The sequence below is a fragment of the Danaus plexippus genome, chromosome 17 (genome assembly GCF_018135715.1).
Source record: "Danaus plexippus chromosome 17, MEX_DaPlex, whole genome shotgun sequence".
Taxonomy (NCBI): Eukaryota; Metazoa; Arthropoda; class Insecta; order Lepidoptera; family Nymphalidae; genus Danaus; species Danaus plexippus.
The window spans coordinates 5,276,657-5,291,882 of NC_083548.1; the positions used below are offsets into that span (position 1 = coordinate 5,276,657).

The 15,226-nt window shown below is 29.3% G+C and overlaps 3 protein-coding genes across 3 annotated transcripts in view; 1 reads left to right on the top strand and 2 right to left on the bottom strand.

Annotated features, from left to right (window-relative positions):
• LOC116771090 (MOXD1 homolog 1-like) overlaps nucleotides 1-1,207 on the top strand; it is a 37,987-nt gene extending 36,780 nt beyond the window's left edge. The window contains exon 13 of the mRNA XM_032662786.2: nucleotides 269-1,207. Coding sequence (XP_032518677.2) covers nucleotides 269-451 — 183 coding nt within the window. The 3' untranslated portion in view covers nucleotides 452-1,207. The remainder of the gene's footprint in view (nucleotides 1-268) is intronic.
• LOC116771091 (uncharacterized) lies at nucleotides 1,153-2,988 on the bottom strand. The gene is made up of 4 exons (XM_032662789.2): nucleotides 2,972-2,988; nucleotides 2,742-2,869; nucleotides 1,735-1,868; nucleotides 1,153-1,569 (listed from the first exon to the last, which is right to left on the bottom strand). The coding sequence occupies exons 3-4, from the start codon at nucleotides 1,863-1,865 to the stop codon at nucleotides 1,230-1,232; spliced, it is 471 nt and encodes a 156-aa protein (XP_032518680.2). The 5' UTR covers nucleotides 1,866-1,868; nucleotides 2,742-2,869; nucleotides 2,972-2,988; the 3' UTR covers nucleotides 1,153-1,229.
• A 3,172-nt stretch (nucleotides 2,989-6,160) lies between these two features.
• Nucleotides 6,161-15,013, bottom strand: LOC116771092 (carboxylesterase 1E-like). Its single transcript, XM_032662790.2, has 3 exons — nucleotides 14,462-15,013; nucleotides 7,716-7,822; nucleotides 6,161-7,601 (listed from the first exon to the last, which is right to left on the bottom strand). Exons 1-3 carry the CDS (start codon nucleotides 14,868-14,870, stop codon nucleotides 6,273-6,275), a joined length of 1,845 nt encoding a protein of 614 aa, XP_032518681.2. The 5' UTR covers nucleotides 14,871-15,013; the 3' UTR covers nucleotides 6,161-6,272.
• Between the last annotated feature and the right edge of the window lie 213 nt (nucleotides 15,014-15,226).

The window sequence follows — 15,226 nt, forward strand, 5'->3', positions numbered from 1 at the left end:
ATACCACGTTCCTAACAACCAAAGGTACTATTAGTGAAGCTGCAGAAATTTTTATCTTGTTTTATTAGTCTCATTTGGTTTATAATCGAAGGTTTTTAAATTTATTAAAATTTACATATTTTTGGTTATACAATTTTTATTAAGCTGGTTCTGCGGAATTGATCTCGCTCTAGGAACAGCATCAAATCATTATTTAGAGAGTTAATTAGTAAATAGAACATCAAAGGTACATAAAAATCATGTGTTAATGAACTTTGTCTTTTTGCAGCCGATACAAATAGAGGAATTCCCAATTTTTAACGAAATCAGAAACAACGACGTAGCGGAGAAGTCGTGCAACTACAAAAGTGTCAGACTACCCTCCATAACAAACACTACTGGCTCTTCGACTACACACTACCTTTCTTCCGCGATTCTGGCTCTTTGTCTATTCATAACCATAGCACGGTAACTAAGCCAATGCTAGCTTTGAGCTTCGATTGCAAGAGCTTATTCCGTTGTTTACACACTGTGACAAACTGAGCCCCATCCTTATTGTAGCAATAAACTCTTTTGTATGAAAGATGCATATTTTTCGAGCGTATGTTTTGTGATTTTTGTACTTATTAGTTTTGCTCACAGAACGTGTCTTTGTATAGTGATAAATGTACCAAAATGGTATGCGTGTGTTATATTATTTTGAATACATAAGTATTGATAATTTTTAAGTTGTTAAATTCCAACGAAATTTTCATTCATGAAATACGTTCAGCAGAAGTTCCTTTTATTTTTATAGAATTTTTTTTCCCCCGTTAATGAAATGTAATTAAAGTATTGATTTAATGTTTCCGGCGTAGTCTCTCCGTATTCGTCTCTGTGTAATATGTAATCTACTTTTATTGTAAACGATTTCTTAATAAATTTATTGGTTCATTCAAAATGATAGCCAATAGTTTTTAATGTAAGTCAAATATTCAACAAGGGCTGTGCTAAACATGCTCTATCTTACCCTATACATATATATTTTGCTAGAATTTTTTCTCATATAAGCTCGTTGGAGAAATTATTCTCAGGTTGTAATAATATTTAAAATTATTACTATTTGTTGTGTCAAATAATCGCATTTTGCTATTTCTATTTTATTCCCTAAGGATAGTTTAAGGATACGCTTAGTATTAATTAAGTTTTATTTATTTAAAAGTCAATATAAAATGTTTTATTTCGTGGAGTTGTGATTTTATTTCATACAACTAATGGCCGTAATTCCTTTGACGGTACTGTTGCTTCTGCTGCGTGTTGGAGAATGAATTTACATTAGGGCTGCCGAACTTTGAGGTGAGGTCAGAAGAATTAGGTGCGTTATTAGTGTTGGCAGGATTTTGGGCACCACTGGGAGCTGAACCGGTGTTGGGGTCGATGAAGGAGTTGCCTCTTTGTGGATATGACTGAGGGTTCTTGTTATTTGCCTCAATCGCCTTCCAATTGATGTACCAGAATGGTTGCTGGTCGATCGGTAGTTTGGAGAGACGCTCAACGAGAGCCCTATCACCTTTTGCTTCTACTGGCAACGGGACATCATCGCTGCCAAACCTGAAAACATATATATTTTTTTAATTTAAAATCTATTGTACTGCAGTTCATAAGTTGTATAAATATTTATGTGAGCTTATTCTTTACGACATGATTAAAAAATGTAACAACGATTACTTCAAAATGTGACGTTGAAGTATTTTCTAATTATGGAAAATGTCATACCTGTTACCGAGAGGGCTCTCTGAGGTAATTAACTCCGGATATCCAATAGGCTTCGAACCTGCAAACGAAGGTCGTTGACCTGACACCAGCCACGCTGACAAACACAGCATCAATGTCTGTTTATATACCATTGCCTGAGAAACAATTTATTGAAATAAATACCTTATCTGGGCCTTAAAAACCCAAGATAATGCTATTAAATAGATTTATTTATACATAAATAAAATTATTACCTATATCTTAACTGCCACTTTGAACTATATATATACAATTATGTTTTTATATATAAGATAAACATTATTATTTCCTATCTTATGTGCAGTGAAATTCGAAGAATATTTAAAGTGAATGTTTTATACCCATTTGCTAGAGTAACGAAAAAGTAAAAGTCTAAACAAAATTTTTCCAACTGAATCACTTCATTCTATGAAATTGATCTCAAAACAAAGACGTGGTCCTGATTCTTACAATATTAATCAAATGAGGAACGTCGGGTAATTAAATTCTTTTCAAAACGTCACTTGAACATACTTTAATATATTCAGTAAATGAATAATATAAAATAAATATGACGCGTTATGTTAACAGGAAAATCCCGATGTGTGAATCCAAAATTCTTTTGTTCATTCGCATCACAGAAGATACGATCAATACACGAACGTAAGAACAAACAAAACACTTAATCAATAATAATAATAATAATGATATATTGGAATGAAACTAATATTTTAGAATTAATTTAGATACTTTTGCTTGTTTCATTACTTTAAACTAGTTACATACAAGGGAGTATCTAGTTTGAAAAAACGCCATAGTACATACATTGGGAAATATTAGTTTTATTTAAATGAAAACTCGCGAAACTCTTAGATGTCTATAATAATTAATACATGTATATTTAGTGGAGACCAACAAACAATATCATAAAAACAAATAAAAGATTACAGTACACAATTCTTTAGGAAGATCAGTTAAACAACACATCTAAAGTAATTTGAAATATTTACCAAATCTTTGTGTCCAACAAAATAAAAGACAGCCGTCTCAGCGCTCGCTTCTCATCGACTGGTTTATCCGTTATAATGCAAAAAGCCCGCAATAAAAACCGTGGGGTCACTATCAAGGTAGATACACACTGTAGGACACACAATTATTATAGAATATAAGTTAATTTTTATAATTATACACACAGGTCACATGAAACTATAAAAAAACATCGAGGTAATACATTTATTACCTTCTGTATCGCTTATACCGTCTAAAATAGAACCATTCTAGTTAAATAAAATATAAACTTGTCAGAAATTGGGTTTCGCAGTGACATTATTGTGGTGGCTGGTATGACATAAGCATATGAGTGTACGCAGTAAAATGAAGATGTGGTTTTACAATAAAACTATTTAACTACCAGGATAATTTAATTGTGGTATAATTATTTATTAGGTGTAGGTATATATTTATGTACACTAAGCTTTATTTGAGTAATTCTGAAATCATTTTAACGTTATGATCGTTCCAAAAATTTATAAATTATATTATAATGAACAAGTAATAGGAAACCTCTCTTAAATATTTTAATTTCAAAGTAAAAAGATAATCCTTCTTAATACACTATAATATATATTAACACCTATTTTAATAACTGTATTTGTTAAGATTTAACTGATAAAAGAACATAGACTGATCGGAAAGGAAATATAATAATGAATTACTAATTCAAATGTAAGAAGCTGTGATACTTTGACCTTTGCTAAAGATAAGATAACCTTGACACTAACAAACAGTTTAGGTATGTAGGTATAATACGATTAACACTGGTACGCTAGTTGTCATAAAGGTTCAACTGGGTTTTTGTATTTACAATATTAAAAATATTCAAATTATGTTTTATTTTGAATATTTTTAAATAAGTGCCTACGTAAATATTTTCAAATAACCATATTCATAGTTTGAGTTGATGGAAAATGTCTAGGCGCTATAGGATGTGCGCGTACCTACTTTTTCTTTCTTCCTGAGCACTGAGTGCTACATGTACGTGAGACATTTCGTGATATTTATAAACTCAATATAACTCTGCATTGGATAAAGTCACGAGTCAAAAATCATACTCAACTTCAGAATAAGTTTTTAATAGAGTTGGACTAAATCGATCTTGGTCTTGGTATTGCGTTTGAGCAATTTTTCTTTAAATCCTATATTCCGTTTAACAGATCTCTGTTTAAAAAGGTTTTTTTTCAAACATTTTAATTTTTCTTACGTATATCCACTTATATTCAGTATACTGAACTTGATGAAAGATATTGTGGGGTCGTCAGATTTTTTAATTCAGTTTCCCAATATGATTGTTACCTACATATGTCTCTATGATGATGATAACATTATTCCAACTGACCAGAAGAAGAACCACCGCAAGCAAGAAAGCTTTCAACAAAAAAAACCGTATTGAAATCTGTCTTTCTGTTTGAAAACTTCGATACCACATACAGATAGACCCATACACACAGACTTCGACGTCATACTTATTATAGCACTCTCTTTGCGTCGGGAGGTAAATAGTTGTCTCCAAAAAATATTAACACGAACACGTTTTTTAGATTTCAGCAAAACAGGGAACTTTTATACTGGGACTGCTTTGAACGAACCCCTCTTAAACATGAATCTTTTTTTCCATTTTCATTATTTTTATAAATTATTTAAGGACCTAAAGAAAAATTTTTTTTTTACTTATTTATATTAAAATTTACATATTATGACATGATAACCGTTGAAGATGTTAAATTTATAGATGGAATTTAAGGCGAAGAAAACAAGTAATTCAGAAATAAGTAAGAACACAATGGCTTTGTTATGAGCTGGCCAAAAAAGGGTTAGAGAAAGGGTTCGATGAGCTGTCGGAGACTTAGATCTATACTTACCAATTAAACTACATCGAATCGTAACCAGATAAATTTTAAACTTACTCAATTTCGTTCTTAGAATTTTAGTTCCATCTTAAAAATTTGAATTCGATTGATAACAGTGATTTTAATATTATAAGGTCCTCACTTTGAAATCCTTTATATAAGATAAATGATGAATTTTGCTTCGCTCTTTATTTTTTTCAATAAGATAAACATACAAATTTTAATGTTCAAGTTATGTCCAATGTTTCTGACATAATTTAAAATTTCAACTTTCAAGGAAACTATAATAAGCATATCTATATTGCAAAAAAGATTTTTTTTTGTTCAAGTCTACTGTTTTGTGCTGATGAAATCTATAAAGTGTGTAATAATGAATTATTTACGTAAATCCTATTATTATTATTTGTTTATATGAATTAAATAATCTTGACAAACTGAGCAAAGTTTATCTTTATATTTTAATTATTCATGTTTCATTTTTATTTTTTCATAAATATGAATACGTATGATACATGTGAGAGTTTAGATAAATATATAAATGTATGATTTTCACTGTTAATAACCACAGCTAACTTTCCGGTGACAACAACACTTAGCGCGCGGGGAGATACAATATCATACAGGAAAATCGTGTCGGATGATATTAGCATATGTAAATTTATTATTTTTGAAAACTTAAATTTTTATTATCTATAAATTAAATTTAAATATTAAGTGTTGAAGAATGCTGTAGGTAGGAATATTTACTACAAATAATTTAAATTTTGTCCCATATAGCATGAAATAGTACGAAATTATTGTCAGTATTTCGATTTTGTTTTCATTTCAAAGAATTCGGTGTATAAAAACAGTCATGTACGAAAATAGAAGAAATTTTCTCGCAAAAATTAACTTAAACTATGGTTCCGATGACATTACTCCAGCGTATTACTGGTCGTTTTAGTTTGTTACTAATTTTCTTACTTTTGTGGGTAACGTTTATTATCTACATCAAACAGAGTTTGTTGAATAGTCACAATTAAATCATAATCAGAATATCCAAGGTTATCAAAAAACTGCTAAGCTTGTTACAACATTTTATAATGAACTGCAAATTCTAACATTTCTTAAAGGGCCTAACCAGCAAACATTTAGACGTTAAATGCTTTCTACAATATATAAATATAAGCCTGAAATAACATAGTCACACTATTTCTGCCTTATCGTTTTCGTTGAAATCCGAACAACCGAGTTTTATAAGTAATGACCCCCGATCACGAAACATTCGCGAAACAATGGACGTGTATTGATCTAAATGTCTGAGTTAAATAAACAATTATACAATTCTAAACTTCAAAGCTAAGTCTTTTTATGGAATTATACAATTTAGTAAATATAGAAAATAATTCTGCTGCTGTTAGGTTTAAATAAACAAGAAATTGTGAAGTAATACTGCAGTAGAAAAGGAAAACGTGCACAATGAGATAATAAAAAAAAACACAACATTTTTAGGAGAAATTTATTACTTTCTTAAATTTGTCGTACGTTAAATGTTTTTTTAAATATTTGATTATTAATAAAACTGATTTATTTAATAGAAGAAGGCTATAAAAAATAAAGTTTAAACTTTAGAATCACTTATAGGAAGTACAATAATCAAATTATAAAAATAAAAATTAAATTGATAAAGATTATATGCCATATTTTTTTTCTTGTTATCACTGATTGAGAGCCAGAGTCATCTTGTACCTCTTTGCAGCATTTTGTACCAATTTCAAGCACTTTCGGGTAAAAATCTGTCCAGAATTCTAATGCCTTATAGTTAATTGTTTGCGGTGTGCTCATTGTAAAATTTTGTCTATCTATGATAAAGAATCCTGGTCTCTCTATTTCAAATGTATCCCATTGGATAATAACTCCAGAGTTAGTCGGATTTGAATACCATGCAAAATTGGTCCACATTTTCATCACAATGTCAGAGATACTTTTATCTCTATAGTCCCATTTATTCAAATCTTCTGGCAATGCCGAATGTGGTAGTCCAAACGCAAATATTAAATCAAAATTGTGTGGCACTGTTATCCAGTCTGGTATACCTTCATTTGCAGCGTCTGTAAACGGTTTCAAATCAAATCTGTAAAGGTAAACAGGTGCAAGCTTACTCATATATTTAGCCAATAGGTAAGTGGTAGCGCCGTATACTTTCTCTGTATAAAAGTCTAAAAATAATTTTCTTAATATGGTTTCGTTGTTAGTTGGTGGTATAGGCTTATAGAAAAATTCGACGGCATCCTGAATGTGGTGTTGATTTGTAAAACATGAACTGTTGTCTACTGTTATATCGGACAGTATCATCTCTTCCCGCATAATATCAAATTCTCTTTGACTTATTCCTGAATCGTCACCTTCTTTATAAAATAGCAATGCATCTTCCATGTTAGTGAATCCTGTCAAAAGCGGAACCGGGCTGAATGTTTCTTCTTGAAACATTGTACTTGGAAAGTCTGTTAGAAAAGGCTGTGATATGTTACTGAAGCCATTGTCAACGATCGGTTTCCAAGGTGCCAATGGTTCTCCGATGTCCAATAATGCTTGATAATTAACACGCCGGAGGCAATCTAAGAGTTTACTTGTTGGTTTTCGGAAACAACTAAAAGCGCTCGCTACTTTGTCAACAGTTATGAGTTCCTTTCTCGCTATATTTACAGTTTCTGGTGCCAGTACATTTCCACTCATAGCAATAGCTTTTTGAAAGAGTCCTGAGGAGTAAGAAGACACCAGATGAAGTCCAACACTAACAGCGCCTGCGTCATGACCAAATATACAAACGTTATCTGGGTCACCCCCAAAACTGAGAATGTTATTTTTTACAAAATTTAATGCAGCAACTTGGTCCAACAAGCCAAAGTTCCCAGGGGCCTCATTATCCAAAGTTGAAAAGAAACCAAATATATTCAGTCGGTAAGCAACGGAGACAAATATTATCTGAAAAAATATTTTTTTATTCCCTTTATCCAAATCCTAATGTTTCCTTTTAGACATGCAAATGGAAAATCGTTATAAAGATTTTAAGTACATACATAATATAGGTTTACATACCTTTTGCTTCAGTACTATCTGAAAAGGATTAATACTATTAGGACTGCCTCGAACAAAATCACCTCCGTGAAACCAAACCATTGTAGGATATCTCTCCATTTTAAAATCTGTAAAAGAGGCACGGTTATTACAATTAGAAATAATGAATTACTCGATCCACTTTAATACTGTACAAATATTAATATTTTGAATTAAATAAAGTCGTTATTTGTCACCAATTTTAATAACAGCAATCAAATTGAGTATTAATATTAATTTTAAACGTAGGAGCTTTGTAATAAAGGGGCGTTGAACGAAATGGATTGGAGCGTTAGCAAATAACAAAATTAAACCGGCCTATAAATTGTTATTAATATATTTTACTCAGACAATTTTTGATACTATAATCAAAATAGTATAAAGATCGAATAGTACTTTTGTCAGAAAAATTGAAGGACGTGAAATTACATAAAAAATATTATTTTTGTATAATTTCACTATTCGTAGAAGTTATTATTATTATTTTTTTTATTTTTTACCACCCTAGTATTCGATCGATTACTTTAATGTTTTTTTGGAATAAAATAAGTATTATTCAGAGGAGCTTGTGACAAAAATTTATTTATGAATTTGTTCAATATTAAAAGCATAATCTATGTATGTTCAATACAGTACAATATCTGTTCAACGATAAATGATGTGTATTCAAGGCTTAAATTTTTCAAAGTTCGTATTTCACGATTGGATTACCTGAAATGATTTCCTTTAACATAAAACGACATACTTTTAAAGAAATTCACGAGTATAATTAACAAGACTTGCATGGAAAGCATTTCCGAGATATGGGTGGAATTGTTTTCACAATTTCACTTTAAAAGAAATAGAACCTCTTTGGGTAATTGAAAATATTTTTCTTAAAGAAATGAAAATGAAAACATCATTCCTGACTTCTGAGTAAGTAGTTTAAAATAGGTCATGCGTAAATGCAATGATACTACTAATTCTGTTTGGTCTATATATGAATATACTACGAAGTTAAGAGAAATTTTCAAGGTTTTTCAATTATGATGCTATGAAAATGAATTGTTTAAATCAATATTTACGGTGTAATGAGAGCCTTACTTCGTTATTATTAAGGTTACGTGTCCTCATACAGTCATAATAATATTGGCACGGAATACATGCATTAATGCTAGGAATTTACTTGGAACCGTGAAGCCCAGTTAACCATTAAGTGTTACTTATTTGACAATTGAGGTCAATATTAATTTATTATACTAGTAATGTTACGTTATTTCTTATAGTCATATATGACAGATATTCATATAATTTTAAGACGTTTGATAACGTTTCGTATATTTATATTAAATCATTATAATGAGATCAGAGATAAGATTTAAAATTCAAAACAGTTTTATTTATCAAGGAATATATTTCCCATTTGTTATTGTAAGTATTCTATCCATTAGCGAACTCAAATCTTTTCAACTAAAGAGCATCAATTTATAAGATAACATAACAGTGAAATATGTTTCTGACGACATCTATTACTCATTTTTGTTATTCCTGATATATGTTTATGTTATTTGTATACTTTTTTTGTTTTGATTATACAAATATATAACATCCTTTTGTCTCTGCTTAAAAAATAAAATATATACAGTTGTATACATATAGTAACAATATCTCTGAATACTGTATGAAGATAATATTCAAGTAAAAATATTATTTGGAGTTATAACAATTCCAATAGAACCCAAAAGTATAGTTGTTAGAATTTTTGTCTGTCTGTGTATTCTGATCTCAGAAACGGCTAATTCTATCAAGACATACTAATCTTACGACTTAGTGTTTATTTCGTGTCAGACAGGTTATACATAAATAAGTTATAGAAATTTAAAGAACCACATGGAACATTTAATTATTTTTTTAAATGAGATATTCATATGTCTATTATTTTTCTCTTCAGTAACATTGACTAAAACTTAATTCAATATAATTTTTTTATTATAGAGAAAATTGTATTAAAAAGCAGGGGTTAAAACTGATAATTTTCGGAATTTTGTAATAACCATTCTAAATTGACCTGCAATCTATATAGATTTATAATATAAAGGGCTCAGCTTAGCCGGGACTTTTAAAGGTTTTACACAAAGCGTTGTGTTTTAAACGAGTCCAGAGTCCCGCCTTTGGCCAATAGCTTTTAAGTATTCGCATATTGTATTTATGCTCATTTGTTTTCAAGGTCACTTTAACACATCTTATTTGTGGCCTTATGTAGGTTCATGTGGCTCTGTCCCGTGTTAGCAATGTATGTATGCTTCGATGCCCAATAGCTAATATTGTGTACGGAGAAGGACTATTTTAAGTATTATTTTTGATAAGAAAATGACACTGTTTATAATCTATAAAGCCACGGGTGAGCTAGCGACAAATAAATCTATGTAGGTAAATGATAATGTATTTTATGTAAAATTTTTAGATATGTTTCTGTTTTTTTTTTGAGCATTAATACATGAGGTAGGTCTAATTTAAAAAGAAATTAAAAATATGTAGGTACTTAATACAATCGCAAATAAATCCATTTTGAATGAATGATTCTAGTAAAACTATAACATAATTTTTAATTAATTTAATAATTAATTCATTTAAAAAAGTAGCTATTATTTCAGTGACCAAGCACTTAGCTATGAACTGCCTATTATACTGCAAGAAACATTCAGATTCAAAGATATTGAAATATTTAGCTCTACATTTTACATTTTTAAAAGACACACACTATTGCTTTAAAGTTATTAAAATTATAAATCTAAATCAAATAATAGGATAATTATTCCAGAAATATAATAATTTTAATAAAAACGTGTATTTTGATAAAGGCGAAATAATAATTTTGTTAAGTTATCAATAAAGATAATATTTTTATGATTATTATAAAATACAAATAAAATTAAAGGTGATACAGGAATAGCTAACTTAGCATTACTAGTCGAATCCTTGTATAAGGATTTCATTTATTAAAGAGCCTAAACAACTGTAGTAATATTCATTTTAAAACTCAAAATTATTTATTCCCTATTATTAAACAATTGTTACAAAGACAAGTTATTTGCATAATTTACTTTACTTATTTAAACAGTTGCAAAGTCATTTCAATTATTTACTGTAGCGTTAAAATGATTTCAGACTCGTTTTAAGCTTTTGTTTTGCTGTTTAAAATGTTATGCTCTCACTAAAACCTTCATTTTGGACAGAAAGCCATTAACAGCTTAGTCTTTAAAAAAAGCATTTAGTCCAATACACAGACTTTTAACCATTTATCAACTATTTGTTATTTAAATGATATTATTTAAGTTACTGGTTCAACGATAAATAATTGAAATATCCCAATTTGAGTACACTTGATATGCGTTAACTTTATTATATTTAAACGGTGTGTAATGTGATTTTATGAGTTAATGGCCACCACAGTTGTAATGCCTATTAGTCTAATGCGGCTGGTTAGATCATAAATACCGAAATCCAATAACTTAATATAAATATCCGTTAGCTGTAAATGAATACCATCCTAATTTAATCTTACTATCCTAATTTAATCCATAGTCTCTTATTAGCGTAATCTATTATTGTAATTTAAAAAAATCCGTTGACCTAAAGTTAACGAGATCTGTCTCAATTTGTTAACGAAATATGGGAGTTTAATATATTTTTGTTATAAGTGTGGTTTAAATAATGTTTCCTAAAAATATTTCTTTCGTCTTCTAAATATTTTTGTCTCACTTGAGATTTTGAGATGATCATTGCAGATACTATTCGATATTGTTATTTTGAAGTATGAAGTGATGAGAAATTTGTATGATAATATACCTCAGCATTTAAACTAATTGATTATATTAATACTTTTGATTTCACAAAAATAATAGTATTCAGACCGTTTAGTCTTTATCAAATACTTATAGAAATTTCAACATTCATAATTCATAAATAATGTAAGCTAATGAGATCTAAGATTTTCGCGAGTATTCATTTAAATCCGAATAATACTAGTTTCATTTTAATGTAAGCTAATAATAGCAAATTTTTATTATATGAGTAGTTAAGGAAATTTTTATATAAATATTCAAAAACATTATTCATAAAAAAGGGTCTTTGTTTGTTAGAAGTTAGATTTATTTCAAAGTCAAACCCAGAAGAAAATAATTCCGATCGTCTGAAATGATGAAAAGGTAATTTGATACAATTTGTTCTAGATATGAAAGCCAATACGATTGGTTCATGTAACAAAGTAACAAAGTGCTTCGCTAAAGTTATTTCCGAATGTTGTAGTCCATCAAATAAAACAAACTATGGTCAGCTTTTATAGTTTTTGTCTTTATTGACAGATTATAATTGTTTTGTTTTAAGAAGTGATTCATTTAGCGATAGTTAATAACATACATTTAAGCTATTAACCATCAACATAGCAAACTTTTTTTTTACTCATTTTTAATAATGATAATTGCAAATCCTGTCGAATCCAATGGAATATGGTTTTATACAAATGCATGGCTAGAGGATAAAGTTTAAAATTGTATAAGTTTGTCTTGTAGCGTCATACGTGAGAAGAGATCTAAAAATGACAATACTTTAAGGAGTTCAGAGAGATGTATTTTTTATCCAATTAAGAGTTCCTTTGTGAATATTTATATTGATTTTTTACTAATTTTTTATTTCTACTTTCATTATAATTATACACTAAAAAGTTATTATAACGAATTTTTAATTTATTTTTGTAATGAATAAAAAGCGTGTGCTTAACAAATGTATCCCTTTATCAGTATAAATGGTTGGTATCTGTAGTGCTCGAAAAATAAAGAAACTTGCCATCTAAAAAACAAAATTAAACATGAGAATCTGATGGTAACCTGAATGTAGTACCCAATTTCAGTATGGAAAGGCCCTATCATTGAACTATGAGAAAACAACATAAAATTTAAAGACAGTTATAAATATATATTTGGATAACAAAATTGTTAAGGGAAACAAAGTGTATGAATACCTACATTGTTTCCATTCTATATTTAAATAATAGTATTGAAAACTTACGAAATCTAAAATTTTATTTCTTATAGATAAACAATATATAGGTTAAGTTTAAGAAATAATTGACCGTAAGACACCCACCAAAACCTTAAAATTACTCAGTAAACTCCTTAAAATATGAATATATATCGAAAGTTTATTATCTTCTTTTTAATAATAACATAGTCATTTCTTCCCGAGAGTTTAATCTCATATGGGTTTAGTAATATTTTATGTCTAAACTAGGTTATTATTATGAGTTATTAGTAAGCTCAAATTTTTCTCAAATTTTGCCATACAAGTTGAAAAATTGCGTTTAAGCATATTCGAACACAAGCTGCGCTTAAAAGTCCAACACGTTTGAAAGGCATCAAGGGCTTCGTAATGTCCACTCGAGTAACGAGGACCAACATTTTTTAAAAGAGAAAATTCGGCTTGCGAAAATTTTGATACCATTCTCCAAAACAACGTTTTTAAATTTTACGTATTTTCTTAAAAAATATCTGTAGGTATATTGTGACATTATTTAAAAATAAGGCATTAATTAATGTATGTGTATATTATTTTGTTAACAGTTTAAGCTATTGTTTTAATAAATAAAATATGCGTGTCTCTTATAACAGAGTAGTCGTTAATTAGAGGATAGAAAGACTTTTTCCCTTCATAATATTTTTTTAATTAATAAAGAAAGAAAAAAATAAAGTGTAAATATGTTCCTTGTCTTTTAATTTTTATAATATAATATAGAAACGAAATATGATATTTTATAACATTTATGCCATACATTCAATTGTACAAGGTCTTTTATAATTTAATACATAAAGTACGTGACAATCCTCTTTGCGGTGTACTTTCCTGGTGATATCGTATTATATGTAGTTTTTCATTAATCTCACATCTCATCAAAATATCTTCACTAAAATCATGCAAGCTCAAAATCCAAATTGTATATTAAAAGATTTATAAAATAATTTGCATATAAAATCTATATTTTTACATTTTGATTGTTGTATTTAGTATTAATTGCGAAAAATTCATCAACTTTTATTTCATGTATTATAACAGAACCTTAACATAATGTTTCCAGTTGTATTCTTACAATATTTTACGGCTATCTTTCAAGTATCAACGATCTATATATGTCTTTTTCGTAGAAACGTAATAAATATTTAATTTAATTTTCAATAAACTTACATGAGAATGTGAACAAAGTATATAATTATATACAATCAGTTTATTAATCTGTACGCTATTTAATCATAGCTAAGTAAATTTGAATATTTATTTACATTAATCACGTACGAAATAGTTCTTTAAGCTGTTATAGTTTGTTTAATATTCATAAGAGATTACCATTTACAATTAAACTATTCAGAACCGCAATATATTTTGGGGGTCAACCTAGATATATGTTACATTGAGGGTGAAATGGCAGTCTTATCTGATGAAGGGGAAATCACGTGAAATTTTTCAAAGTAGGTCATCACGAATATTTGTTTGTTTCGTATTCTTATTAAGATGGCTTTGTTATAAAATTCATGAAAGGCTCCTTAACAAGGCAGATAAAAGACTTCCTTTTATAAGTAATAATATGTTCAAACTTGGAAGGCAAATTTTTTCAATTATGTTATATTCATTTATATAAATAAATACACAGATAATTATATAAAAATGGCATAAAAATCATTTCAGACTAAAAGACATACCATCTGGAACGTACACATTGAGATAAAGACAATCTTCAGAATACTCCTTCTGCCGAGGTTCTTCCATCTGTGACTCCAGTAACTTGGCGAATAATTCATCATGTCTATTAAGTGGATTTTGTACATCTTCTTTTTTCGGATCACTTTGCATGCAATCCGGTGCGAATGTCGTGGCATTTCTCACACCTTCCCACTGAGGAAGATCTGTATATTCTGGTGGGGCAAACCTCCTGAGATCTATCGGAGGTTGAGCGTACGGAATACCAAGGTAAGCTGCAATTCTTTTAGTCCTAAATCTAGTTATATACATCCCAGCTATTGCTCCTTGGTTTACTAACGTTATTTGTTTAGGTTCTCTCGCTGAATGCACCAAAGTTACCAGCATAAGTACCACTATCGTGTATATCATCTTGAATTTCAATAAACTGTCTATAAGCTTCCTTTTATGACTGTATACCCTTGAAGTGGGTGAATTTAGTTGGACAGGTATAATTTTATTGGTGTGAAGATATATTGTCGATTGTAACAATGTCGACGGTGGTTCTGTTTCGAAGTTGGTGCGTTACTGTTCTCGTGCAAACTTCGGCTCGTAAACAGTAGGGCAGGCCGTCGTTATAGCGACCGAGGAAATGCTTTTCAATTTTAGGAAAGATTAGAAGTGGCATTTTTGATTGTGTTTGCATTGCACCACTTTAACGATTTAATTGTTTGACAAAGCGATAGGAGAAATAACATTTTCTCTTAAATACCTTTACAATTGTAAAA